General features: G+C 44.0%; 1 protein-coding gene across 1 annotated transcript in view; it reads left to right on the top strand.

Annotated features, from left to right (window-relative positions):
• The window catches only part of LOC123755820 (uncharacterized), an 82589-nt gene that overhangs the window by 22125 nt on the left and 32964 nt on the right, over positions 1–27500 (top strand). The window contains exons 5-6 of the mRNA XM_069299883.1: positions 1–274; positions 26992–27222. The exon at positions 1–274 is cut by the window's left edge and continues 2949 nt beyond it. Of these exons, the coding sequence (XP_069155984.1) occupies positions 1–274; positions 26992–27222 (505 nt within the window). The remainder of the gene's footprint in view (positions 275–26991; positions 27223–27500) is intronic.

Raw genomic sequence — 27500 nt, 5'->3', positions numbered from 1 at the left:
ATATCGGATCATGGAGCGTCTGAGATGCACGACGCCACGACCTCTGACGACCCTTTCCATGACCCAAACGACCCCTCCGGCACGAAGTGTGACGACATTTTCCTCCCCAAACACAACGCTGGTGAGAGGGTGGCGGAAGATGGTGGTGGAGAAGCCGGGGGAGTGCACGTGGTGGAGACGGTGGTGATGGTGGTGGTGAAGGACATCAACGACAACGCCCCCACCTTCCCCACCACCACCATGTACGGCGAGGTCACCGAAAACGGACCCCAAGGTCAGTCTTCAAACTTTCTCTTCGTGCCATATTTAGGTTGGAACACTCTTAGTCTGTCGCCTATCCATTGGTCAAAAGATGGTGAAGATGATGGTGTTCCCTCGTGAGGCCACATTAGAGAGCCCCAATCTCAAGACTTAACACCTTATACGAAGCACATTAGTGAGATATTTAAGGAAATAATTTTTTTCCATGCCATTATTTCCTTAAATATCTCACTGGTGTTCTGTGCTTCGTATAAGGTGTTAAATCTTAAGATTGGTGCTCCGTAATGTGGCCTCACGGGGGAACACCATTATCACCATCATCTTCACCATCTTCTGTCCAATGGATAGCCGACAGACTAAGAGTGTTCTAACCTAAATATAGTTGTGCTGTTGGCCCACTAAGCCTTATCCCTCGCCTGTAGACCTAATCTTCAGGTTAGAAGGACGACTCGGTCACGCCTTACACACGGCCTCATTACCATGTCACAGAATTTGTTAATCAAAATTTGCCCAGCAAATAATTTGCATATTTTGTTAAAGCTCACAAAATTCAATAAAATTTTGCATATCATATAACAATCTCCTTATTAATTAAATAATGTGGGTCTCATAAATTTTTATTAAATGTTATCCTGAAAAAAAATTGTTTATTCAAAAATTTTAAATAAAAAAAGAAAAAACATGAATTTGCAATACATTAAAAAAAAGGTTTTCTTGCTGCAGAAAGGTCGAGTGGGTGTTTTTATTTGTTTTTTGTTTTTTATTTTGTATGTGTTCATTCGCTTCCATTTTTATATGTTTATTCTGAGATATTTTTAACAGTTAAATCCGTGTGTGTGTGTTTACACACCGAAAATACGAACACTTCTGTCCAGAACGAACACGTCAAAGGCGAGGCTGTGCGCGCGGTCACCCATCCATCCACTGCCCAAATTCAACAGTGTGGTGTATATTCACCTATATGTGCTTCAAGAATCGAGTTGTTAGCTCTTGGACTCCGTCTTACCAAACGCCGGTTGTTTAATGTACTGACTCTCCACCAATTTTCTCTATCATATCTATTGTATATCACACACACACACACACACACACACACACACACACACACACACACACACACACACACACACACACACACACACACACACACACACACACACGCACACACACACACACACACACACACACACACACACACACACATAAATGACGAACCAGCGAGACTCGACCTGGTTTTCACCCTGAACGACTCTGACATAAGAGAAATCAGTTTTGAGGACCCAGTAGGAATGAGCGACCACAGTGTATTGGTGTTTGAGTACCTGATTGAAGAAGGGTTATTGAACTCGAGGAGGGATACCGAAACCAAAAGGTTAGCATACCGAAAGGGAAACTATGAGGAGATAAGAAAATGCCTAGTAGATATAGCATGGGAAGCAGAGCTCAGGGAAAAGACGGCCCAAGATATGATGGAATACATCACGCAAAAATGCAAGGACGCAGCAAACAAGTTTGTTCCAGTCCAAAAGGAAAACAGTGAAATGAAGATGAGAAACCCATGGTTTAATCAGAGATGTAGGCTAGCTAAGCAGCAAAGTAAAAGGGCATGGAGAAACTATAGGAATAATAGGACACTGGAGAGCAGAGAAAGATACCAGAATGCCAGGAATGAATATGTTAGGATGAGAAGAGAGGCAGAAAGACAATACGAAAATGACATCGCAAGCAAGGCAAAGACTCAGCCTAAATTGCTGCATAGCCACATCAGGAGAAAAACAACAGTAAAGGAACAGGTTATGAAATTAAGGATAGGGGCAGAAGGATTCACTACAAACGACAAGGAAGTGTATGAGGAACTGAATAAGAAATTCCAAGAGGTCTTCACCTTAGAGCAAGGAGAAATCCCAGAGATAAGAGAGGGAATAGCTAACCAGGAACCACTGGAAGAGTTTGAGATTACCAGCGGGGAAGTAAGGAAGTGTTTACTAGAATTGGATGTGACAAAGGCTACTACTTGGATACTAAAGGAAGGAGCAGAAGAACTGTGCCTCCCGCTCTCCATGGTGTATAACAAATCACTGGCAACAGGGGAACTGCCAGAAATTTGGAAAGCAGCTAACGTAGTCCCGATATACAAGAAAGGGGATAGACAGGAGGCACTGAATTACAGACCAGTGTCCCTAACCTACATACCATGCAAGATGATGGAGAAGATTGTGCGAAGAAAGCTAGTGGAGCACCTGGAGCGAAAGAACTTTGTAACACAGCATCAACATGGATTCAGGGATGGCAGGTCCTGCCTCACAGGGTTACTTGAATTCTACGACCAGGCAACAAAAATAAGGCAAGAAAGAGAAGGGTGGGCAGACTGCATATTTTTGGATTGTCAGAAAGCCTTTGACACAGTGCCACACAAGAGGCTAGTGAAAAAACTTGAGATGCAGGCTGGAGTGAAAGGGAAGGTAATCCGTTGGATACAGGAGTACCTAAGTAACAGGAGACAACGAGTCAGTGTGAGGGGTGAGGTCTCAGATTGGCGAGACGTTACGAGTGGAGTACCGCAGGGGTCAGTCCTTGGACCTATACTGTTTCTGATATATGTAAATGATCTTCCAGAGGGTATAGAATCGTTTCTCTCAATGTTTGCCGATGATGCAAAAATTATGAGGAGGATTGAAACTGAGGACGATAGTAGGAGGCTACAAGATGACCTAGACAGACTGAGTGAATGGTCCAACAAATGGCTGTTGAAGTTCAACCCGAGTAAATGCAAAGTAATGAAACTAGGTGGTGGAAATAGGAGGCCAAACACAGGATACAGAATAGGAGATGAAGTACTTAATGAAACGAACAGAGAGAAAGATCTAGGAGTTGATATCACACCAAACCTGTCTCCTGAAGCCCACATAAAAAGAATAACGTCTGCGGCATATGCGAGGCTGGCTAACATCAGAACAGCGTTCAGGAACCTGTGTAAGGAATCATTCAGAATCTTGTACACCACATATGTAAGACCAATCCTGGAGTATGCGGCCCCAGCATGGAGCCCGTACCTTGTCAAGCACAAGACGAAGCTGGAAAAAGTCCAAAGGTATGCCACTAGACTAGTCCCAGAACTAAGAGGCATGACATACGAGGAAAGGCTGCGGGAAATGCACCTTACGACACTGGAAGACAGAAGAGTAAGGGGAGACATGATCACAACCTACAAAATCCTCAGAGGAATCGACCGGGTAAACAAGGATAAACTATTCAACACTGGTGGGACGCGAACAAGGGGACACAGGTGGAAGCTGAGTACCCACATGAGCCACAGAGACGTTAGAAGGAACTTTTTCAGTGTCAGAGTAGTTAACGGATGGAATGCATTAGGAAGTGATGTGGTGGAGGCAGACTCCATACACAGTTTTAAATGTAGATATGATAGAGCCCAGTAGGCTCAGGAATCTGTACACCAGTTGATTGACAGATGAGAGCGCGGACCTCTCAACTGAAGCTTCAGCTGAACCCCCGTAAGCACAATTATGTGAATACACATAAAAGGACAGTGTTCGGAGGTCGTAGTCCTAAGGGACCGGGGTCGATTCCCGGCTGAAGCAGAAGAACATGGGCAGAGTTTTTTTTACCTAGTACTCTGTTCACCTAGCAGTAAATAGGTACCCGAGAGTTAGATAACTACTACAGGCTGCAGTCTGTGATATGTTTGTGTGTGGAGAGAGAGAGAGAGAGAGAGAGAGAGAGAGAGAGAGAGAGAGAGAGAGAGAGAGAGAGAGAGAGAGAGAGAGAGAGAGAGAGAGCGAGAGAGACAGACAGAGCACGCCCTCCCCACCTCCCTCGTGTGACGCCACTTGGGCCACACACCATCTAGTATTATGGCTCACTTTACTGATCTTGGAGCATGTGGCGTCGGCCTTATGGGCCGTGTGTGTTATCCTCCTCCTGCCCCGTATATCATTTAAGACTGTGTGACCTGTGAATATTAATGATGACAAAAGGAAGAGAGGAAGAAGGGAAGATGAAGATGGTGATGATGGTGATAGGGAGGAGGAGGAGGAGGAGGGGGAAGAAAGGGTTGCGCTGGTAATAACTACAATAGTTGTAGTATAAATGTTGGCAATTAAATGACGAATGACAAAAAAATTAGGACATGTGTAAACAACCAACGTCAGACCAGCGCTAGAATATGCAGCCCCCGTGTGGAACAGCAACCTGAACGGTCACACAGCAAAGAAAGAGAAACCCCGAAGATGGTTTGCAAAAGCATTGATTCCAGACTTGTATATGGCTTAACTACGAGGAAAGACCGAGACAAGTGGATCACATCACCCTGGAGGAAGTGAGGAGACATGATAATGACACACAAAATACTAAATAAAATTGACTAGATGGACAGAGGAACAGTGTTCAGAACAAGAAGCAATTGAACGATAGAGATTACAATGAGTCACAAACATGTATGTAATAATAATACTAATGGGAAAATCAGTAGAAGCCACAATGAGGATTCGAACCTGCACACTGGATACACGAAGTATACGCCGTAACCAACTCAGCCACCACATGCTCTGCGTGTGTGTGTGTGTGTGTGTGTGTGTGTGTGTGTGTGTGTGTGTGTGTGTGTGTGTGTGTGTGTGTAAGAGAAATTAGCAGGCAGGTTATCTTGAGATGATTTCGGGGCTTTTTAGTGTCCCCGCGGCCCGGTCCTCGACCAGCCCTCCACCCCCAAGAAGCAGCCCGTGACAGCTGACTAACACCCAGGTACCTATTTTACTGCTAGGTAACGGGGGCATAGGGTGAAAGAAACTCTGCCCATTGTTTCTCGCCGGCGCCCAGGATCGAACACGGGACCACAGGATCACAGTCCAGCGTGCTGTCCGCTCGGCCGACCGGCTCCCTAGACATACATAGAAAGACATACATGCAAAATGTCACACACGCAATCTCTCAATCCTCTCAAACATGTATATATACATAATACACATGTGTACCTGAATCATACACGCAGGTACAATTAAATCATACACATGTATATTATCATAATACACAAAAGTAAAACTCCAAAGTCATACTCATGCACAACACAGCTAAGTTTTCAAAGCATACAAACTCTCAAAACTTTATGAAATATCAAACTTTCAAAATATACCTCTGCTCCCAAATGTACAAAATTTAAATCAGTCGACTTCATCTTGTTTGGAAAATTTCCGCGAAATTGCATCGAAAAGAAGAAATCCATCGGTGAACGTCAGCGGGGAAAAAATGTTTAAAAGTTCAAGGCAGGGACCGTTATAACGGTCGTAACGGTCTGTAGTGACCGTTATAACGGTCGTAACGGTCTGTAGCGACCGTTATAACGGTCGTAACGGTCTGTAGCGACCGTTATAACGGTCGTAACGGTCTGTAGCGACCGTTATAACGGTCGTAACGGTCTGTAGTGACCGTTATAACGGTCGTAACGGTCTGTAGCGACCGTTATAACGGTCGTAACGGTCTGTAGCGACAGTTATAACGGTCGTAACGGTCTGTAGCGACCGTTATAACGGTCGTAACGGTCTGTAGCGACCGTTATAACGGTCGTAACGGTCTGTAGCGACCGTTATAACGGTCGTAACGGTCTGTAGCGACCGTTATAACGGTCGTAACGGTCTGTAGCGACCGTTATAACGGTCGTAACGGTCTGTAGCGACCGTTATAACGGTCGTAACGGTCTGTAGCGACCGTTATAACGGTCGTAACGGTCTGTAGCGACCGTTATAACGGTCGTAACGGCCTGTAGCGACCGTTATAACGGTCGTAACGGCCTGTAGCGACAGTTATAACGGTCGTAACGGTCTGTAGCGACAGTTATAACGGTCGTAACGGCCTGTAGCGACCGTTATAACGGTCGTAACGGTCTGTAGCGACCGTTATAACGGTCGTAACGGTCTGTAGCGACCGTTATAACGGTCGTAACGGTCTGTAGCGACCGTTATAACGGTCGTAACGGTCTGTAGCGACCGTTATAACGGTCGTAACGGTCTGTAGCGACCGTTATAACGGTCGTAACGGTCTGTAGCGACCGTTATAACGGTCGTAACGGTCTGTAGCGACCGTTATAACGGTCGTAACGGTCTGTAGCGACCGTTATAACGGTCGTAACGGTCTGTAGCGACCGTTATAACGGTCGTAACGGTCTGTAGCGACCGTTATAACGGTCGTAACGGCCTGTAGCGACCGTTATAACGGTCGTAACGGTCTGTAGCGACAGTTATAACGGTCGTAACGGCCTGTAGCGACCGTTATAACGGTCGTAACGGCCTGTAGCGACCGTTATAACGGTCGTAACGGTCTGTAGCGACAGTTATAACGGTCGTAACGGCCTGTAGCGACCGTTATAACGGTCGTAACGGCCTGTAGCGACCGTTATAACGGTCGTAACGGTCTGTAGCGACAGTTATAACGGTCGTAACGGCCTGTAGCGACCGTTATAACGGTCGTAACGGTTTGAGTTAGCAGTTATAGTTTGATTTAAATGTTTGTAGCGATGTAATAGTTTCTCTTCCTCTTCCTTCACCATCTATTCTAATCTCTCTCTCTCTCTCTCTCTCTCTCTCTCTCTCTCTCTCTCTCTCTCTCTCTCTCTCTCTCTCTCTCTCTCTCTCTCTCTCTGTCTCTTTCCCTTGTACTTTAACCTTCCTCTAACCTCTTATACACACAGCCCCTCTCTCCCTCTCTGCTTTCCTCACTATGTCCCTCCTTCTTCCTAGCCTCTTCCTGTCTCCCATACTTCCTTTCCACTGCCTCTCCTTTCACCTCCCATCCCTGTCCCAGCAGCAAAGGCTTTGTATGAGGACAGGCGACAGGTAACAGATGTACCAAGAGATGTACCCTAACCTAACCTAACCTAACCTAACCTAACCTAACCTAACCTAACCTGACCTAACCTAACCTTTCTATTCCTGTACCATCCCATCTCTCTCTTCCATATCCACTCACTTCCCTCTACCATCCCCATTGGTTTGAAATCACTGTTATCACTGCTGTTTGCACACACCCCGTCATCTTTCTTCTCTCCCCTCTCTCTCTCATTCTCTCTCTTTCTTCCCCATCCTCCCTCTCTCTCTTCTTCACTCTTTCTCTTTACCCTTTTTTCTGTCTCCGCTTAATGTTTCTTCACTCTCTCCCTCTCCTCCTTTCACTCTCCTTGGCGTCTATCTCATGTACTATTTTTCACTCGCGCGTGAAAGCCCTCTTATTCACACAGTTGCATTCACCTGGGTTGTATGGGTCTCGAACCCTGGACCCCATGTGTGTGAGGCCGAAGGTCTGTCGACTGGGCTATGAGTAGGCTTAAAAAGAAAAGTTTCCAGAAGCAGCATCCTGCTGCCAAATTGGAATTTTATTTTATACATATGTATACACCCGAGTGAATATTTGTTTACACGGAAGTGTGGATGACAAGTTACACACGGACACTATGTCTGGCTCTCTAACACACACGGACACTATGTCTGGCTCTCTAACACACACTGACACTATGTCTGGCTCTCTAACACACACACTGACACTATGTCTGGCTCTCTAACACACACGGACACTATGTCTGGCTCTCTAACACACACTGACACTATGTCTGGCTCTCTAACACACACTGACACTATGTCTGGCTCTCTAACACACACACTGACACTATGTCTGGCTCTCTAACACACACGGACACTATGTCTGGCTCTCTAACACACACTGACACTATGTCTGGCTCTCTAACACACACTGACACTATGTCTGGCTCTCTAACACACACGGACACTATGTCTGGCTCTCTAACACACACGGACACTATGTCTGGCTCTCTAACACACACTGACACTATGTCTGGCTCTCTAACACACACTGCCACTATGTCTGGCTCTCTAACACACACACGGACACTATGTCTGGCTCTCTAACACACACGGACACTATGTCTGGCTCTCTAACACACACTGACACTATGTCTGGCTCTCTAACACACACGGTCACTATGTCTGGCTCTCTAACACACACTGACACTATGTCTGGCTCTCTAGTACACACACGGACACTATGTCTGGCTCTCTAACACACACGGACACTATGTCTGGCTCTCTAACACACACACGGACACTATGTCTGGCTCTCTAACACACACACTGACACTATGTCTGGCTCTCTAACACACACGGACACTATGTCTGGCTCTCTAACACACACGGACACTATGTCTGGCTCTCTAACACACACACGGTCACTATGTCTGGCTCTCTAACACACACGGACACTATGTCTGGCTCTCTAACACACACGGACACTATGTCTGGCTCTCTAACACACACGGACACTATGTCTGGCTCTCTAACACACACGGACACTATGTCTGGCTCTCTAACACACACGGACACTATGTCTGGCTCTCTAACACACACTGACACTATGTCTGGCTCTCTAACACACACTGACACTATGTCTGGCTCTCTAACACACACACGGACACTATGTCTGGCTCTCTAACACACACACTGACACTATGTCTGGCTCTCTAACACACACGGACACTATGTCTGGCTCTCTAACACACACACGGACACTATGTCTGGCTCTCTAACACACACACTGACACTATGTCTGGCTCTCTAACACACACACTGACACTATGTCTGGCTCTCTAACACACACTGACACTATGTCTGGCTCTCTAACACACACTGACACTATGTGTGGCTCTCTAACACACACACTGACACTATGTCTGGCTCTCTAACACACACGGACACTATGTCTGGCTCTCTAACACACACTGACACTATGTCTGGCTTCCTAACACACACACGGACACTATGTCTGGCTCTCTAACACACACACTGACACTATGTCTGGCTCTATAACACACACACTGACACTATGTCTGGCTCTCTAACACACACGGACACTATGTCTGGCTCTCTAACACACACGGACACTATGTCTGGCTCTCTAACACACACGGACACTATGTCTGGCTCTCTAACACACACGGACACTATGTCTGGCTCTCTAACACACACTGACACTATGTCTGGCTCTCTAACACACACGGACACTATGTCTGGCTCTCTAACACACACGGACACTATGTCTGGCTCTCTAACACACACACTGACACTATGTCTGGCTCTCTAACACACACACGGACACTATGTCTGGCTCTCTAACACACACACGGACACTATGTCTGGCTCTCTAACACACACACGGACACTATGTCTGGCTCTCTAACAACACACGGACACTATGTCTGGCTCTCTAACACACACACGGACACTATGTCTGGCTCTCTAACACACACACGGACACTATGTCTGGCTCTCTAACACACACGGACACTATGTCTGGCTCTCTAACACACACGGACACTATGTCTGGCTCTCTAACACACACGGACACTATGTCTGGCTCTCTAACACACACGGACACTATGTCTGGCTCTCTAACACACACACTGACACTATGTCTGGCTCTCTAACACACACACGGACACTATGTCTGGCTCTCTAACACACACACGGACACTATGTCTGGCTCTCTAACACACACACGGACACTATGTCTGGCTCTCTAACACACACACGGACACTATGTCTGGCTCTCTAACACACACACTGACACTATGTCTGGCTCTCTAACACCACACTGACACTATGTCTGGCTCTCTAACACACACTGACACTATGTCTGGCCTCTCTAACACACACACTGACACTATGTCTGGCTCTCTAACACCACACGGACACTATGTCTGGCTCTCTAACACACACACTGACACTATGTCTGGCTCTCTAACACACACACGGACACTATGTCTGGCTCTCTAACACACACACTGACACTATGTCTGGCTCTCTAACACACACACTGACACTATGTCTGGCTCTCTAACACACACACTGACACTATGTCTGGCTCTCTAACACACACGGACACTATGTCTGGCTCTCTAACACACACACGGACACTATGTCTGGCTCTCTAACACACACACTGACACTATGTCTGGCTCTCTAACACACACACGGACACTATGTCTGGCTCTCTAACACACACACGGACACTATGTCTGGCTCTCTAACACACACACGGACACTATGTCTGGCTCTCTAACACACACACTGACACTATGTCTGGCTCTCTAACACACACTGACACTATGTCTGGCTCTCTAACACACACGGACACTATGTCTGGCTCTCTAACACACACTGACACTATGTCTGGCTCTCTAACACACACGGACACTATGTCTGGCTCTCTAACACACACTGACACTATGTCTGGCTCTCTAACACACACACGGACACTATGTCTGGCTCTCTAAACACACACGGACACTATGTCTGGCTCTCTAACACACACACTGACACTATGTCTGGCTCTCTAACACACACACGGACTACTATGTCTGGCTCTCTAACACACACACGGACACTATGTCTGGCTCTCTAACACACACACGGACACTATGTCTGGCTCTCTAACACACACACGGACACTATGTCTGGCTCTCTAACACACACACGGACACTATGTCTGGCTCTCTAACACACACACGGACACTATGTCTGGCTCTCTAACACACACGGACACTATGTCTGGCTCTCTAACACACACACTGACACTATGTCTGGCTCTCTAACACACACGGACACTATGTCTGGCTCTCTAACACACACGGACACTATGTCTGGCTCTCTAACACACACACGGACAGCTATGTCTGGCTCTCTAACACACACGGACACTATGTCTGGCTCTCTAACACACACTGACACTATGTCTGGCTCTCTAACACACACGGACACTATGTCTGGCTCTCTAACACACACTGACACTATGTCTGGCTCTCTAACACACACACTGACACTATGTCTGGCTCTCTAACACACACACTGACACTATGTCTGGCTCTCTAACACACACACGGACACTATGTCTGGCTCTCTAACACACACACGGACACTATGTCTGGCTCTCTAACACACACACTGACACTATGTCTGGCTCTCTAACACACACGGACACTACTGTCTGGCTCTCTAACACACACGGACACTATGTCTGGCTCTCTAACACACCACGGACACTATGTCTGGCTCTCTAACACACACTGGACACTATGTCTGGCTCTCTAACACACACGGACACTATGTCTGGCCTCTCTAACACACACGGACACTATGTCTGGCTCATAACACACACGGACACTATGTCTGGCTCTCTAACACACACGGACACTATGTCTGGCTCTCTAACACACACACTGACACTATGTCTGGCTCTCTAACACACACACGGACACTATGTCTGGCTCTCTAACACACACACGGACACTATGTCTGGCTCTCTACACACACACGGACACTATGTCTGGCTCTCTAACACACACACGGACACTATGTCTGGCTCTCTAACACACACACTGACACTATGTCTGGCTCTCTAACACACACGGACACTATGTCTGGCTCTCTAACACACACACTCGACACTATGTCTGCTCTCTACACACACCCTGACACTATGTCTGGCTTCTCTAACACACACGGACCACTATGTCTGGCTCTCTACACCACACGGGACAGCTATGTCTGGCTCTCTAACACACACGGAACACTATGTCTGGCTCTCTAACACACACTGACACTATGTCTGGCTCTCTAAACACCCACTGACACTATGTACTGGCTCTCTAACACCACACGGACACTTATGTCTGGCTCTCTAACACACACTGACACTATGTCTGGCTCTCTAACACACACCCTGGACACTATGTCTGGCTCTCTAACACAACACGGACACTATGTCTGCGCTCTCTAACACACCCACGGACCAACTATGTCTGGCTCTCTAACACACACACGGACCACCTTATGTTCTGGCTCTCTAACACACACACGCCGACACTATTTCTGGCTCTCTAACACACACATCGTGACAACTATGTCTGGCTCTCTAACACACACACCGGACACTATGTCTGACTCTCTCAACACACACGGACACTTATGTCTGGTCCTCTCTAACACACACGGACACTATGTCTGGACTCTCTACCACACACGGACCCTATGTCTGGCTCTCTAACACACACAGACACTATGGTCTGGCTCTCTAACACACACACTGACACTATGTCTGGCTCTCTAACACACACACGGACACTATGTCTGGCTCTCTAACACACACACGGACACTATGTCTGGCTCTCTAACACACACACGGACACTATGTCTGGCTCTCTAACACACACACGGACACTATGTCTGGCTCTCTAACACACACACTGGACACTATGTCTGGCTCTCTCAACACACACTGACACTATGTCTGGCTCTCTAACACACACTGACACTATGTCTGGCTCTCTAACACACACACTGACACTATGTCTGGCTCTCTAACACACACGGACACTATGTCTGGCTCTCTAACACACACTGACACTATGTCTGGCTCTCTAACACACACACGGACACTATGTCTGGCTCTCTAACACACACACTGACACTATGTCTGGCTCTCTAACACACACACTGACACTATGTCTGGCTCTCTAACACACACACGGACACTATGTCTGGCTCTCTAACACACACACGGACACTATGTCTGGCTCTCTAACACACACACGGACACTATGTCTGGCTCTCTAACACACACACGGACACTATGTCTGGCTCTCTAACACACACACGGACACTATGTCTGGCTCTCTAACACACACACGGACACTATGTCTGGCTCTCTAACACACACGGACACTATGTCTGGCTCTCTAACACACACACTGACACTATGTCTGGCTCTCTAACACACACGGACACTATGTCTGGCTCTCTAACACACACGGACACTATGTCTGGCTCTCTAACACACACGGACACTATGTCTGGCTCTCTAACACACACGGACACTATGTCTGGCTCTCTAACACACACTGACACTATGTCTGGCTCTCTAACACACACGGACACTATGTCTGGCTCTCTAACACACACGGACACTATGTCTGGCTCTCTAACACACACACTGACACTATGTCTGGCTCTCTAACACACACACGGACTACTATGTCTGGCTCTCTAACACACACACGGACACTATGTCTGGCTCTCTAACACACACACGGACACTATGTCTGGCTCTCTAACACACACACGGACACTATGTCTGGCTCTCTAACACACACACGGACACTATGTCTGGCTCTCTAACACACACACGGACACTATGTCTGGCTCTCTAACACACACGGACACTATGTCTGGCTCTCTAACACACACACTGACACTATGTCTGGCTCTCTAACACACACGGACACTATGTCTGGCTCTCTAACACACACGGACACTATGTCTGGCTCTCTAACACACACGGACAGTATGTCTGGCTCTCTAACACACACGGACACTATGTCTGGCTCTCTAACACACACTGACACTATGTCTGGCTCTCTAACACACACGGACACTATGTCTGGCTCTCTAACACACACGGACACTATGTCTGGCTCTCTAACACACACACTGACACTATGTCTGGCTCTCTAACACACACACGGACACTATGTCTGGCTCTCTAACACACACACGGACACTATGTCTGGCTCTCTAACACACACACGGACACTATGTCTGGCTCTCTAACACACACACGGACACTATGTCTGGCTCTCTAACACACACACGGACACTATGTCTGGCTCTCTAACACACACACGGACACTATGTCTGGCTCTCTAACACACACGGACACTATGTCTGGCTCTCTAACACACACGGACACTATGTCTGGCTCTCTAACACACACGGACACTATGTCTGGCTCTCTAACACACACGGACACTATGTCTGGCTCTCTAACACACACACTGACACTATGTCTGGCTCTCTAACACACACACGGACACTATGTCTGGCTCTCTAACACACACACGGACACTATGTCTGGCTCTCTAACACACACACGGACACTATGTCTGGCTCTCTAACACACACACGGACACTATGTCTGGCTCTCTAACACACACACTGACACTATGTCTGGCTCTCTAACACACACTGACACTATGTCTGGCTCTCTAACACACACTGACACTATGTCTGGCTCTCTAACACACACACTGACACTATGTCTGGCTCTCTAACACACACGGACACTATGTCTGGCTCTCTAACACACACTGACACTATGTCTGGCTCTCTAACACACACACGGACACTATGTCTGGCTCTCTAACACACACACTGACACTATGTCTGGCTCTCTAACACACACACTGACACTATGTCTGGCTCTCTAACACACACACTGACACTATGTCTGGCTCTCTAACACACACACGGACACTATGTCTGGCTCTCTAACACACACACGGACACTATGTCTGGCTCTCTAACACACACACTGACACTATGTCTGGCTCTCTAACACACACACGGACACTATGTCTGGCTCTCTAACACACACACGGACACTATGTCTGGCTCTCTAACACACACTGACACTATGTCTGGCTCTCTAACACACACACTGACACTATGTCTGGCTCTCTAACACACACGGACACTATGTCTGGCTCTCTAACACACACGGACACTATGTCTGGCTCTCTAACACACACGGACACTATGTCTGGCTCTCTAACACACACGGACACTATGTCTGGCTCTCTAACACACACTGACACTATGTCTGGCTCTCTAACACACACGGACACTATGTCTGGCTCTCTAACACACACGGACACTATGTCTGGCTCTCTAACACACACACTGACACTATGTCTGGCTCTCTAACACACACACGGACTCTATGTCTGGCTCTCTAACACACACACGGACACTATGTCTGGCTCTCTAACAAACACACGGACACTATGTCTGGCTCTCTAACACACACACGGACACTATGTCTGGCTCTCTAACACACACACGGACACTATGTCTGGCTCTCTAACACACACACGGACACTATGTCTGGCTCTCTAACACACACGGACACTATGTCTGGCTCTCTAATACACACGGACACTATGTCTGGCTCTCTAACACACACGGACACTATGTCTGGCTCTCTAACACACACGGACACTATGTCTGGCTCTCTAACACACACTGACACTATGTCTGGCTCTCTAACACACACGGACACTATGTCTGGCTCTCTAACACACACGGACACTATGTCTGGCTCTCTAACACACACACTGACACTATGTCTGGCTCTCTAACACACACGGACACTATGTCTGGCTCTCTAACACACACACGGACACTATGTCTGGCTCTCTAACACACACACGGACACTATGTCTGGCTCTCTAACACACACACGGACACTATGTCTGGCTCTCTAACACACACACGGACACTATGTCTGGCTCTCTAACACACACACGGACACTATGTCTGGCTCTCTAACACACATGGACACTATGTCTGGCTCTCTAACACACACGGACACTATGTCTGGCTCTCTAACACACACGGACACTATGTCTGGCTCTCTAACACACACGGACACTATGTCTGGCTCTCTAACACACACGGACACTATGTCTGGCTCTCTAACACACACACACGCAGTAACACTCTTCCTCGCATCCTCTCACACAGTCTTTAGCATCTACTGACCCCTACGATTACCTGGTGTGAACTATGTACATATTGAATGTCACTATATATATATATATATATATATATATATATATATATATATATATATTTATATATATATATATATATATATATATATATATATATATATATATATATATATATTTATATATATATATATATATATATATATATATATATAATATATATAATGTGTGTGTGTGTGTGTACTCACCTAGTTGTACTCACTTGTGCTTGCGGGGGTTGAGCTCTGGCTCTTTGGTCCCGCCTCTCAACTGTCAATGAACTGGTGTACAGGTTCCTGAGCCTACTGGGCTCTATGATATCTACATTTGAAACTGTGTATGGAGTCAGCCTCCACCACATTACTGATTAATGCGTTCCACCTGTTAACTACTCTGACACTGAAAAAGCTCTTTCTTTCGTCCCAGTGGTTCATTTGGGTACTCCACCTGTATCCCCTTGTTCGTGTACCACCCGTGTTAAAAAGTTTATCCTTATCTACCCTGTCAATTCCTCTGGGAATTTTGTAGGTAGTGATCATGTCTCCTTTTACTATTCTGTCGTCTAGTGTCGTGAGGTGCATTTCACGCAGCCTTTCCTGCGTGTATTTGTGTGTACGTGTGTTTGTGAATTATAAATCATTTTATGTCAGGGAGGCCAGAGTGAATTCGATTTTAGCTCAACCTGTGGGAACCGACCTGTGAGATTTATATTTATTTAATTTATATGAATTTATATTTACGTTAATTTATATACTTCGATAGCAATTTGTATAATGATAAGTGGACTGTATTTCTGCAATAATCTCTTAATCTCACAAATCGATCCTCTACACATTAGGGGGGGTTTATTAAATTAATATATATGCAGCCAATCAAACTACAGAATTAACTACATACATTGAAGAGGTTCCTTATCTTATAGTACAGCAGGTTAGTCCACCAGGTATAACTAGGGTGTAGACACCAAATTATCCTCTTTGAGGTAGCTTCCATATCACCCAGTAACTGGTGCACAAATCTTCCATCCTCGTCTTGACCTGTCAAAAGTGCGCTAGCTGTGAAGCCAGAATCCTATATATGACAAGTATATCAGAGAAAACACTATACAGTACATGGAACATTGAAGACCTGGCTTAATTACCTTTAGTTTGAGGCTTCCACGTAATCTAACCGGGTCACCCTATATCCTGACATTAATGGCCATAAATGAATGATAAACGGGTTTCGGATAGACTTAACTTGAATTGTAGACATCGTGTTGGAGATGGTACCTTTGGTTTCCATAACACTACGTCCAAGTAAAATTAACAGGAGCCGTATTTGCTCCCGTGTGCCTCTGGTCTCGTATAAACAATGACTGTTTAACACTCCATACTATTGACGTTACTGGCCGACATTGTCCAGAATGATAGGAGCCGAATTTGCTCCACACGTCTCGGAGGTGACACAACAATGCCTTCCCTCCTTCCTCCCTCACTCCTGGCCTACTTGTCCAGATGTCAGAAAGTGATAGAAGGGTCACATTTACTCTACTTTAATATTGATAATTAAGTTAATTTATATAAGATGTTTTTATGATGGTAAAGTCCAAAGACTAATGTATTTAAGAACAATTCCCAGCAGAATAGCTGGTGAATTATAATAGTATGTGGTGATGATATCCCGTTTTCTTTAGACGGTAATTCCACTACAAGTTACGTTTTCTATGGGTAACTTGTTTATACAACACAGCTCTTATCTGTCTGTATGATATTATTATTAAATGGTGTCGGATTTTCCGACATAATTCCCCAGGGGGCTGCTCACGGGTCGAAGTCCTATTTAGAACAGACGAACACCGATACTCCTCCTTCGAATTATTAGATTAATCACACATTTGTGCGTCTGTTCGTACAGGACGGATGTCCCGTACTAGAGTTGCAGGGGTTAGAAGTCTAATGCGATTTCATTTCCCTGTCAACTCTTGAAAGGCTAATATTCAAGCCTTATACATATTATTTAACCCAGAAGACTGAATGTGATCAAGTACTACAGTCAAGTATGATTCAGGGACTGCAGTGAGATCAGTGACATAGATATAACTTGAAGTTTGTTCAGGTAACTGGTCACTGATATATAAACACTGAGGCCCATGGAATACATCTTGATTAAATAATAAATGTATCAAATCAGTCATCAGATTTATTGGGGTTTAATTTAGTTAATTGATTCAGAAGATTGAATAGCTCATCATTAAAGTAAAGTATGGTTCTGAGACTGCAGTGGGTTCAGTGACATTGGTCGCAGTGACTTGTAGCTGTTTTAGGCTACTGTTCACTGATTTGCCACTGAGGCCTCATGAACTCAACTTCAGCTTTAAATGATGATACTAACATCAACCTCTGTTACTATAGTCAGCTGTAATCTCCTTAGTATAATGCTACTGGAGAAATATAATCAGCTGACAAATTTAGATTTCTATTGGTATTGTTTATCTGCAGGCATAGGTCTCCTCAGGCTTGATACTGGGCCTGAGAGTAATTTACCTCCTGCAGAGTTTAACATGGTTATACCCTGATATTTAGTAGGGCTACCGATGAATTGATGGTAGTAGTCTGTTCCCACAAGGACAGCCATTTGGCATTTGATTTGCTCAAATTTACCTGCAGCTGCTTGATAATAGCTTTCCAGGTCAGCATAATCAACTGTTGATTGTTGTGACAAATCTTCACATTTCTTGATCTGTCTTGTTAAGTGGCCTTTAAGACCTGCAAGGGTTCTTTTCATTCTCCCTGCATTATCCATACTGGCTAGTTGGTGAAACCTTGTGGGACTTGTACTTGGGCTGCTCATAATACTGAACAAACACTAATGGTAGCCTAGGGTAAATTCTGCACTCACTAGGCAATAATCCTACCTCTACTAGAGGTTAGCACTTAAAATTAATACACATTATATATATATACAATCATCCACACTAATGATTTGAGTGATAAACCAGTGTCACTGGAAGTACCTTTAGGTTAGCTCTTCTATATCACCCTAGGATGGTAGAGACACTAATTAATCACTCAAAGGTGTAATGATCATAAGTAAATTATTATATATACAACTCAACTCGAGTTGATAAAAATTACACCCAAAATAGGGTCTGGACCATTCATTAATGGTGCTAGGTTAATCAATATAGTACAACTGACTATGGTAATAATGGGACTAGGATGAACGATAATAGTTCAACTAGTCATATCCTACCCTGTTGTGGGTTGGCAATTAGTAAATATTATACTGTGATCACTAGTGCAATATATTAAATAATTCTCTATTTTGGAGAAATAATATACACAATTATTGATAATAGCCTCTTAATTAGCCTCTATGAAACTTCTAATATTATCTAGAAGTATTAAATATTATTAGTGACCTCGCGAAATAAAGTCCACAAAATTCGTAGATAATCTCTCGCGAAATGACACCACGAAATCCGTGAACAATCTTGCGAGGACACAGCCACTAATTTGGCTGGTTTCAATATTAGCGCTGTCATTTCACGAAATAACACGCCACCAAATATCTGTGGGTGTGCATGAAACCGCTGACGAAGCTGAACTGGGCTGAGGGAGGCTCCTGAGCTCCCTCGAGGCTACGCTGCCGTCTTGACTGCTGGCTTTGTTTAAATCACACTGCACTAGTTTATTTAATGAATCCACTGGTTAACTGGTTCATCCGGTACTAAGATGACCAAATGTGGGTTCAAAGGATCAAATAATCCGTCATCCGGTTCGAAGATGACCAAATAATCCGGTTCTGAAGGTCCAAATAATGTGGGAACCGACCTGTGAGATTTATATTTATTTAATTTATATGAATTTATATTTACGTTAATTTATATACTTCGATAGCAATTTGTATAATGATAAGTGGACTGTATTTCTGCAATAATCTCTTAATCTCACAAATCGATCCTCTACACATTAGGGGGGGTTTATTAAATTAATATATATGCAGCCAATCAAACTACAGAATTAACTACATACATTGAAGAGGTTCCTTATCTTATAGTACAGCAGGTTAGTCCACCAGGTATAACTAGGGTGTAGACACCAAATTATCCTCTTTGAGGTAGCTTCCATATCACCCAGTAACTGGTGCACAAATCTTCCATCCTCGTCTTGACCTGTCAAAAGTGCGCTAGTTGTGAAGCCAGAATCCTATATATGACAAGTATATCAGAGAAAACACTATACAGTACATGGAACATTGAAGACCTGGCTTAATTACCTTTAGTTTGAGGCTTCCACGTAATCTAACCGGGTCACCCTATATCCTGACATTAATGGCCATAAATGAATGATAAACGGGTTTCGGATAGACTTAACTTGAATTGTAGACATCGTGTTGGAGATGGTACCTTTGGTTTCCATAACACTACGTCCAAGTAAAATTAACAGGAGCCGTATTTGCTCCCGTGTGCCTCTGGTCTCGTATAAACAATGACTGTTTAACACTCCATACTATTGACGTTACTGGCCGACATTGTCCAGAATGATAGGAGCCGAATTTGCTCCACACGTCTCGGAGGTGACACAACAATGCCTTCCCTCCTTCCTCCCTCACTCCTGGCCTACTTGTCCAGATGTCAGAAAGTGATAGAAGGGTCACATTTACTCTACTTTAATATTGATAATTAAGTTAATTTATATAAGATGTTTTTATGATGGTAAAGTCCAAAGACTAATGTATTTAAGAACAATTCCCAGCAGAATAGCTGGTGAATTATAATAGTATGTGGTGATGATATCCCGTTTTCTTTAGACGGTAATTCCACTACAAGTTACGTTTTCTATGGGTAACTTGTTTATACAACACAGCTCTTATCTGTCTGTATGATATTATTATTAAATGGTGTCGGATTTTCCGACACAACCAGAGTGAACCAGAATTGAGCTCAGCCAATTACAGTGACTGGGGGTTTCAGCACGACCAACAAGAGCTGTTCAGGGCACGCCGAGGTGCGGTGCAGGCACACAGTAAGGGTCATTCAGGCGGATACAAGTCGCCGGACAGGCCATAATAGGGCAGGCAGTAGCAGTAACTTATACTTTGGAGTTTACCTTTTACCTTGGCGCACACAATTACATACCAGGGGGCCAGATTCACGAAGCAGTTACGCAAGCACTTACGAACCTGTACGTCTTTCCTCAATCTTTGACGGCTTTGTTTACAATTATTAAACAGTTAATGAGCTCCGAAGCACCAGGAGGCTGTTTATAACAATAACAACAGTTGATTGGGCAGTTTTCATCCTTGTAAACTGTTTAATAAATGTAACCAAAGCCGTCAAATGTTGTGGAAAGATGTACACGTTCGTACGTACTTGTGTAACTGCTTCGTGAATCTACCTCTAGTATCCTGACGAGCGGTTGCGCCCCGGATACAAATAACAAATTTTGCGATGCCAAGTTCAGGTGTTTGTTAATTTTGTGTTCTAGTCTTGCTAATTCAGTGATCTTTGGAGATTACACTTCTACATATCTGTCTTACGTATGGTGAACACTCATCTGCTATACCCAAGGGAGTAGCGTTATCATTCAAGAGTTTAATGCTAATCTAAGTTTAATATCACATAGTCGCGAGATTTATGTGAACGGTTAAAAAATTTTCAACACATTATGATCTTATTTGAATATTGGATTAACATCAGCTTAGGATCACCTTAACGTGTAAAGTTCCAGATGTTTTGACACCTATTTGTTGCATGACGCGGCCCATTACTTGCAATATTCAACCCATTAACTCTAAACCTATTTGCCCATCAGATTCAGCGGAATTATATGGGGATGTATTCCTCGACAAAAATGACGAATTAGGACAAAATTACATGAAATAAAAGGCGTAAGATACAGTATTGATACAATGTTGTTGTACTTACCAGACACGGCGGTGTGGAGGGTGTCGAGGCTGGACTGTCTGTCTGGTCTTCGTCCCCAGGCAGCTGTTTGGCTGCTGCTGCCTCTTGTACACTCACTGCTTCGCTAGTCAGCCTTTTATACACTCACTGCTTCACTGGTCAGCTTTGTATACACCGCTTCACTAATCATAATGTTCTGCATGTTAAAACGACGAAACTTGTAACAGTCAAACTACCCATTGCTCGCTGTGACACTCAACACCTCTCACCAAACTCTTTTTTCTTGAAGAAGTTTATCATCAAGAAGATCTTGAGCCCAAACACTCACGTCATTTATCACTGTAAACAAAAGTCGACTCTCCGCCTTTCATAATTTCTGAAGCACTCAGCACGTGCTTGTTAGTACCGTCAGCGTTCTTATTAACTGCTGGGAGTCGAAGGCCGCGGGGTGGACCCGAGACGATGTCCACACAACCCGTTCTCAATCATCAATCGGATTAAACACTTCACACTGATGGTTTGTCCTGGTAGTCTCGGGGGCTCCGAGGAGCCACAACCACCTGACGAAGGCGTTACACTCATGTCTGGTGACGCCTGGTAGGGTTCCACACCTGTAAACGTGGAGCAGGTGTGGAGGACACAGGCGGGAAGAGTCACGCTGGCCAGGTAAACAAAGAGGGAGGTCGCTTACAGCCCTGTGTCGCCGCGCCCCCTCGGACGAGTCGTTTTTTATGATGGTTGTGTTTGGGGGGGGATGAATTTATTATTATTATTATTATTATTATTATTATTTAAAGTTTCTCACATTTATATAAAAATAACGTGCGCAAATTCGATTTAAGTATTGTAAACTGAAAATGTATAATTAAATTTCACTGGACAGATAATCGAAAGAGCATGAACCAAACATCCGTAAATCAAAGGACTACGGTATCTATGTGTAAGTTAATCTACTACAGGAATAATTATACATTTTTGACTAGTGTGGCGTTCCATGATCTAAGAGAACAATTTAATTTTGTGGTATTTTCTTTCATATTAGTCATTCCATGATTCTTGTGGTGTCATGGCATTTGACTTCGGCACTTCAGAGGAATCATTATTTTGGGTAGTACTGATCATTGTTTTCCTTTTATTGTTTGCCATTTAATTTGCGAAAATATATATATTATTTTAAGAGTAAATTGTAAATTTGTTTACTTATATGAATAATTAAAAGCAAGTCCTTAATATTTAATATTCAAAACTTTTTACATAAAATATATCAGATGTTTCTTGTGTAGAGAATCATTAATTATAAATAAGAGGAACAAATAAAAAAAAAAATATATATATATATATATATATTAGGGCAGGTTACCTCTCCTTTCATGCTGAATATAGAACAGTTGTTATCTGGATTGTCATGTATGATACATTCCTATTTGACCAGGAAATGAAGAAATTATTCTTACACAAGTATACTTTCTCAAACTCTCTCCTGCACAATACCTCGCTCACACAGGTGGAAACTGAGTGCCCAAATGAGCCACAGAGATATTAGAAAGAACTTTTTTAGTGTCAGAGTGGTTGACAAATGGCATGCATTAGGAAGTGATGTGGTGGAGGCTGACTCCATACACAGTTTCAAGTGTAGATATGATAGAGCCCAATAGGTTCAGGAACCTGTACACCTGTTGATTGACAGTTGAGAGGCGGGACCAAAGAGCCAGAGCTCAGCCCCCGCAAGCACAACTAGGTGAGTACACGTTCTTTCTCATACAGTCTCTCACGCTTTCTCACACTCACACACTCGCTCACACTCCTAAACTCGCACATTTCCCCAGTCATCTCAGCGCCATGATCGTGTCTGATATTTTTGTCACTCCAGTTGATTAAATGCGCCTTGTTTAGTTTTTCCTAACTGGCAGAGAGAGGGAGCAATAGAGAGGTCGACAATGGTGATGGAAGAACGTTAAGAGTCGCCGGGAAAGGAATGGGAGGTAAACAGAGAAATATAAAGAAAGGAATAGAAGAGAGGAGTTGTGAAAATGTAAAATAAATGCAACAGAAAACTTACAGTGTATACTTGGGCTATCTGCTGGGAACAGTAACTATAATAGTGACTATGAAATGAGGTCATGATAGAGCAGCAAAAGGCTCCTCTCTCCTCACTCATTCCGGCTCATTTAGGGGAGGGGGGGGGCCTGGTGTTGAGCTTAAAGTCTATCCACCTCTGAAGGGTTCTCAAGGAACCACAAGTGCTTACTGGGCCTCCAGAAAGTAGACTTTAGTCCTGAATATGGTTCAAAACAAAAGTAAACTCTCATCCTATTCACACCGAGAAGTGGGTGACACTCTCTGGCTCATTCACCAGAATGAAATTTAAATGGATAAAAGCATCATACCTTATGCAAAAAAAAAACAATGCTATCATTTCAACTACGTCTGCTTCTGTTAGCTATACACTGCATCTATTTTCCCGTGTCGTATCATGCAAGATGTAAATTAGACCATTAGTATCCTACTCATGGTAAACTCGGAGAGCTGTGACCCGCATCTTGGTTTACTATAGTCCTGGACTATGTTCAGTATTACAGTATATCTTTGAGAATGGTCGAGGACGGGCTGAAACGTCGTCGTCTCCTCATCTTCTGGTGGTGTTTGGGTCATCATATCTTCAGCCACGTTACTGGCACTCATCATCTGTCTATAGTATACTTGTTGGTTAGCCAGTAAGTCGTTTTGGTGGCCTTAGTAACTGTCCAGAGGTTGACAGGCCGTAAGTCCAACACCTAGCTAAGTGCCCCATCAACGATCGGAAGCGCAAGATGCGTGACATTCGCATCCCTTCTACACGACAAGAAGAAGAAGCCGGTCTTTGCGAGAGCTTATAAGTACTGATATATAATGAAGCACAATTCCACATTATGTGTTACAGATGTGATTTAACATTCAACTCAACTTGTTAGGAAATTTGTTCATCTAGCATTCACAAATGCTGTCCGTACGCGGAGTTTGCTCGACTAAGGAGTGTGTTCTAGTTTTCTGTAACTGTTTGTGAACATTTCAATGTTTGTGTATTAATAGTTTCTAGCAAGTTTTGGTATTCTTATATATTTCAGGTTAAATGTTCAGTTAAATTTTTAGATGAATACAAAATGTCTTAACCTGCTATTATATGAATCAAGTGACTCGATCTGTTTAGTTAAGTTGTGGTTAGGAGGGTGAGTAATTTGATGGGTGACTAAAACGAGACGTTGAATTGGGGAGCGGGGAAATTTGAGTAAACCTATAAAACATTTTTCTGAGCACCTATCAGGCCTATTTTTAGAAACTATTAAATATTTTATTGACTTTTGTAAAAAAAATTGAAAGCAATTGAGTTTGCTCTTAGTATTTGTTGCAGATTTACATAAAGTACTAACGAACGAAGATTTGCTAAATATAGCAACATGTATTTAGCACGTAAATATTTGTCCTTGGTAAATTCTGTCTAATATCTGTTCCGAATAGTTTAATATAAAACAACACCAACATGATTTGGATGTAGTGGAAGGCGCTGGAGAAAATCGTGGATCCTAGATGCGGTAAGTGAGAGGTCGGAGGTGCAGGGATGTAGCTAGGGTAGGTAACGGGGAGACTTAACCTACAAGAATGCACTTAGTACGACTATATAGCACTTGCAAGGAGCCCAACCACTTGAACTGTTATGGAACGCTGGCCCTGCAAAAAGCGAGGGCGTCGCTCTGCCGACCAGTTCAAGTGGGGAGAGGTAGGTGTGTGTGTGTTATTTGTATTCGCTAAATTTGTTCCTGTGAGATTGAGCTCTTGGACCCCACTTTTTCCCTCTCATATTTCCCATCACATCACTCTTTTACAACTATGGATAGGGTTGACTTTTAGTACCTCCTCTTCTAGTTTATTATATTTCTTTATTACTCTTAGTCTGAGTATTTTATCTCACCTCAAGACTTGTTTATATAATGTTTAACTAAGACATTCATAAGGATTCATAAGACGGTTCATAAGGATTGTCAAATGAGGTACCTGGTGAAACTGTAAGCAAGAGATGTTATCCTACCTCAGCTCATCCGAAGCCTGCCCCTAGACACATATTTATTAAATAAGATTATTATTTTTATCCATCAGGAATAAATAACTTTAATGTTAAGTAATTATCATATAGTAACACGATGAACCAAGAGCATAATGGGTGCTAGAGTCTTCCTATTGTCGGCTGACTTGATCTCACACATATATCAACGTGTTTCAAGCCTTCACCCATTTGTTGTGATCTGTAAACATTTTCTAACTTTTCTACATTGTTAGTTACCCTATGTATTTAATATGTCTGCATCATGTCTCCTCTTTCTTTGTATCAGTTGCTTCTGCTCTTTTAATCTTGTCTGTACCCCAACACACGTAGGACTGGTGGAGCCTCGTCGTCCCACACCTTCATGGGGTGGTGTATGAAAAAAGCTGAATGAGCTTGACCTAACACCACGAAAAGTGAAGAGACATGATAAAGACATATAACATACTTAATATAAATGACAGGGTGCTAAAATAGAAAAGGTTTGCAGTAAATAACATTACAAGGAAAGGACATTGTTTGAAGCTCCACACAGATGGGTCGCATGATCTCAAGTAAATACTCCAATAATGTAACAGCAGTAAGTCAGTCAAGCGAGTTACACAGGAGATGGTGGAAGCCAACTCCAGCCATTATGTTAAGAATAAGGTAACATTATTGCATTAGACGACTGAAAGCGGAGAGGATGGGGTCCAAGAGCTGAAGCATGATCCTGCACGCACAGTCAGGTGTGACTGAAGATGGTGAAGCTGCGGCCAAACAGCTGAATATCAACCTCGATCAGGCCCTCTTCCTCCTACTTAAAATTATAGATTTTATCAGTTAACATTTCCACACAGCGATCCTAGCAGATAATCTCCGTACACAAGTAGCTGGAGAGTAGGAAGAGTGCCTCATGCTGTTCTGTCCTCCCTCATGTGTCCACACGATCAGCAGCTGTGCCAGTAATTGGTCTTCACGTCAGATAACTCAATAAAAAAATATCTCTAGTCTCAGACTATACCTATTTTATCTAACTATAAACACATATTTTCAATAGCTCTTCCTCCTATTCCTCATACATTTTGCCTCAATCACTCTTCCCCGCAGGCCTGGCAGTGGCGCTGGTGTCTGCCTGGGACCCCGACGACCCCTCCAGCAGGAACGCTCGTCTCTCCTACTCTATAGAGAAAAACGTGGTGGATGAATCTTCAGGAAAATCAATTTTCAGTGTGGACTCAAGTACCGGAGAGGTGCGGACTTCCCGGTGCTGCCTAGACCGGGAAACAACGCCCCAGTACACCATCCAGGTGGTGGCCACGGACGGCGGAGGACTCAAGGGTAGGCAGATTGACAATCGCCCGTATTGGCCTGGATCTTTTTTTTTTTTTTTTGAAGGACGAGAGCTTTTAGATGGGCTTTCCAGGAGATATTTCTGATTTTTTTTGTGAGAGAAGACGGAGGAAGAGGGAAAGGAGGGAGAAAGAGACACTGTTAAAGACAAGTTTTTGGAAAAGAATATAGGGTTTTGTTACATATTTGATAGAGTTTCGTCGGTAGGGAAAATGTCAAATTTCACTGGCGATTGTTGGGAGATTATTGTTTAATATAATATTGTC

Source organism: Procambarus clarkii, chromosome 43, assembly GCF_040958095.1.
Source record: "Procambarus clarkii isolate CNS0578487 chromosome 43, FALCON_Pclarkii_2.0, whole genome shotgun sequence".
NCBI classification, from domain to species: Eukaryota; Metazoa; Arthropoda; class Malacostraca; order Decapoda; family Cambaridae; genus Procambarus; species Procambarus clarkii.
Note: the sequence above shows the minus strand (reverse complement) of the source record. Positions and strands in the feature narration are given on the sequence as shown.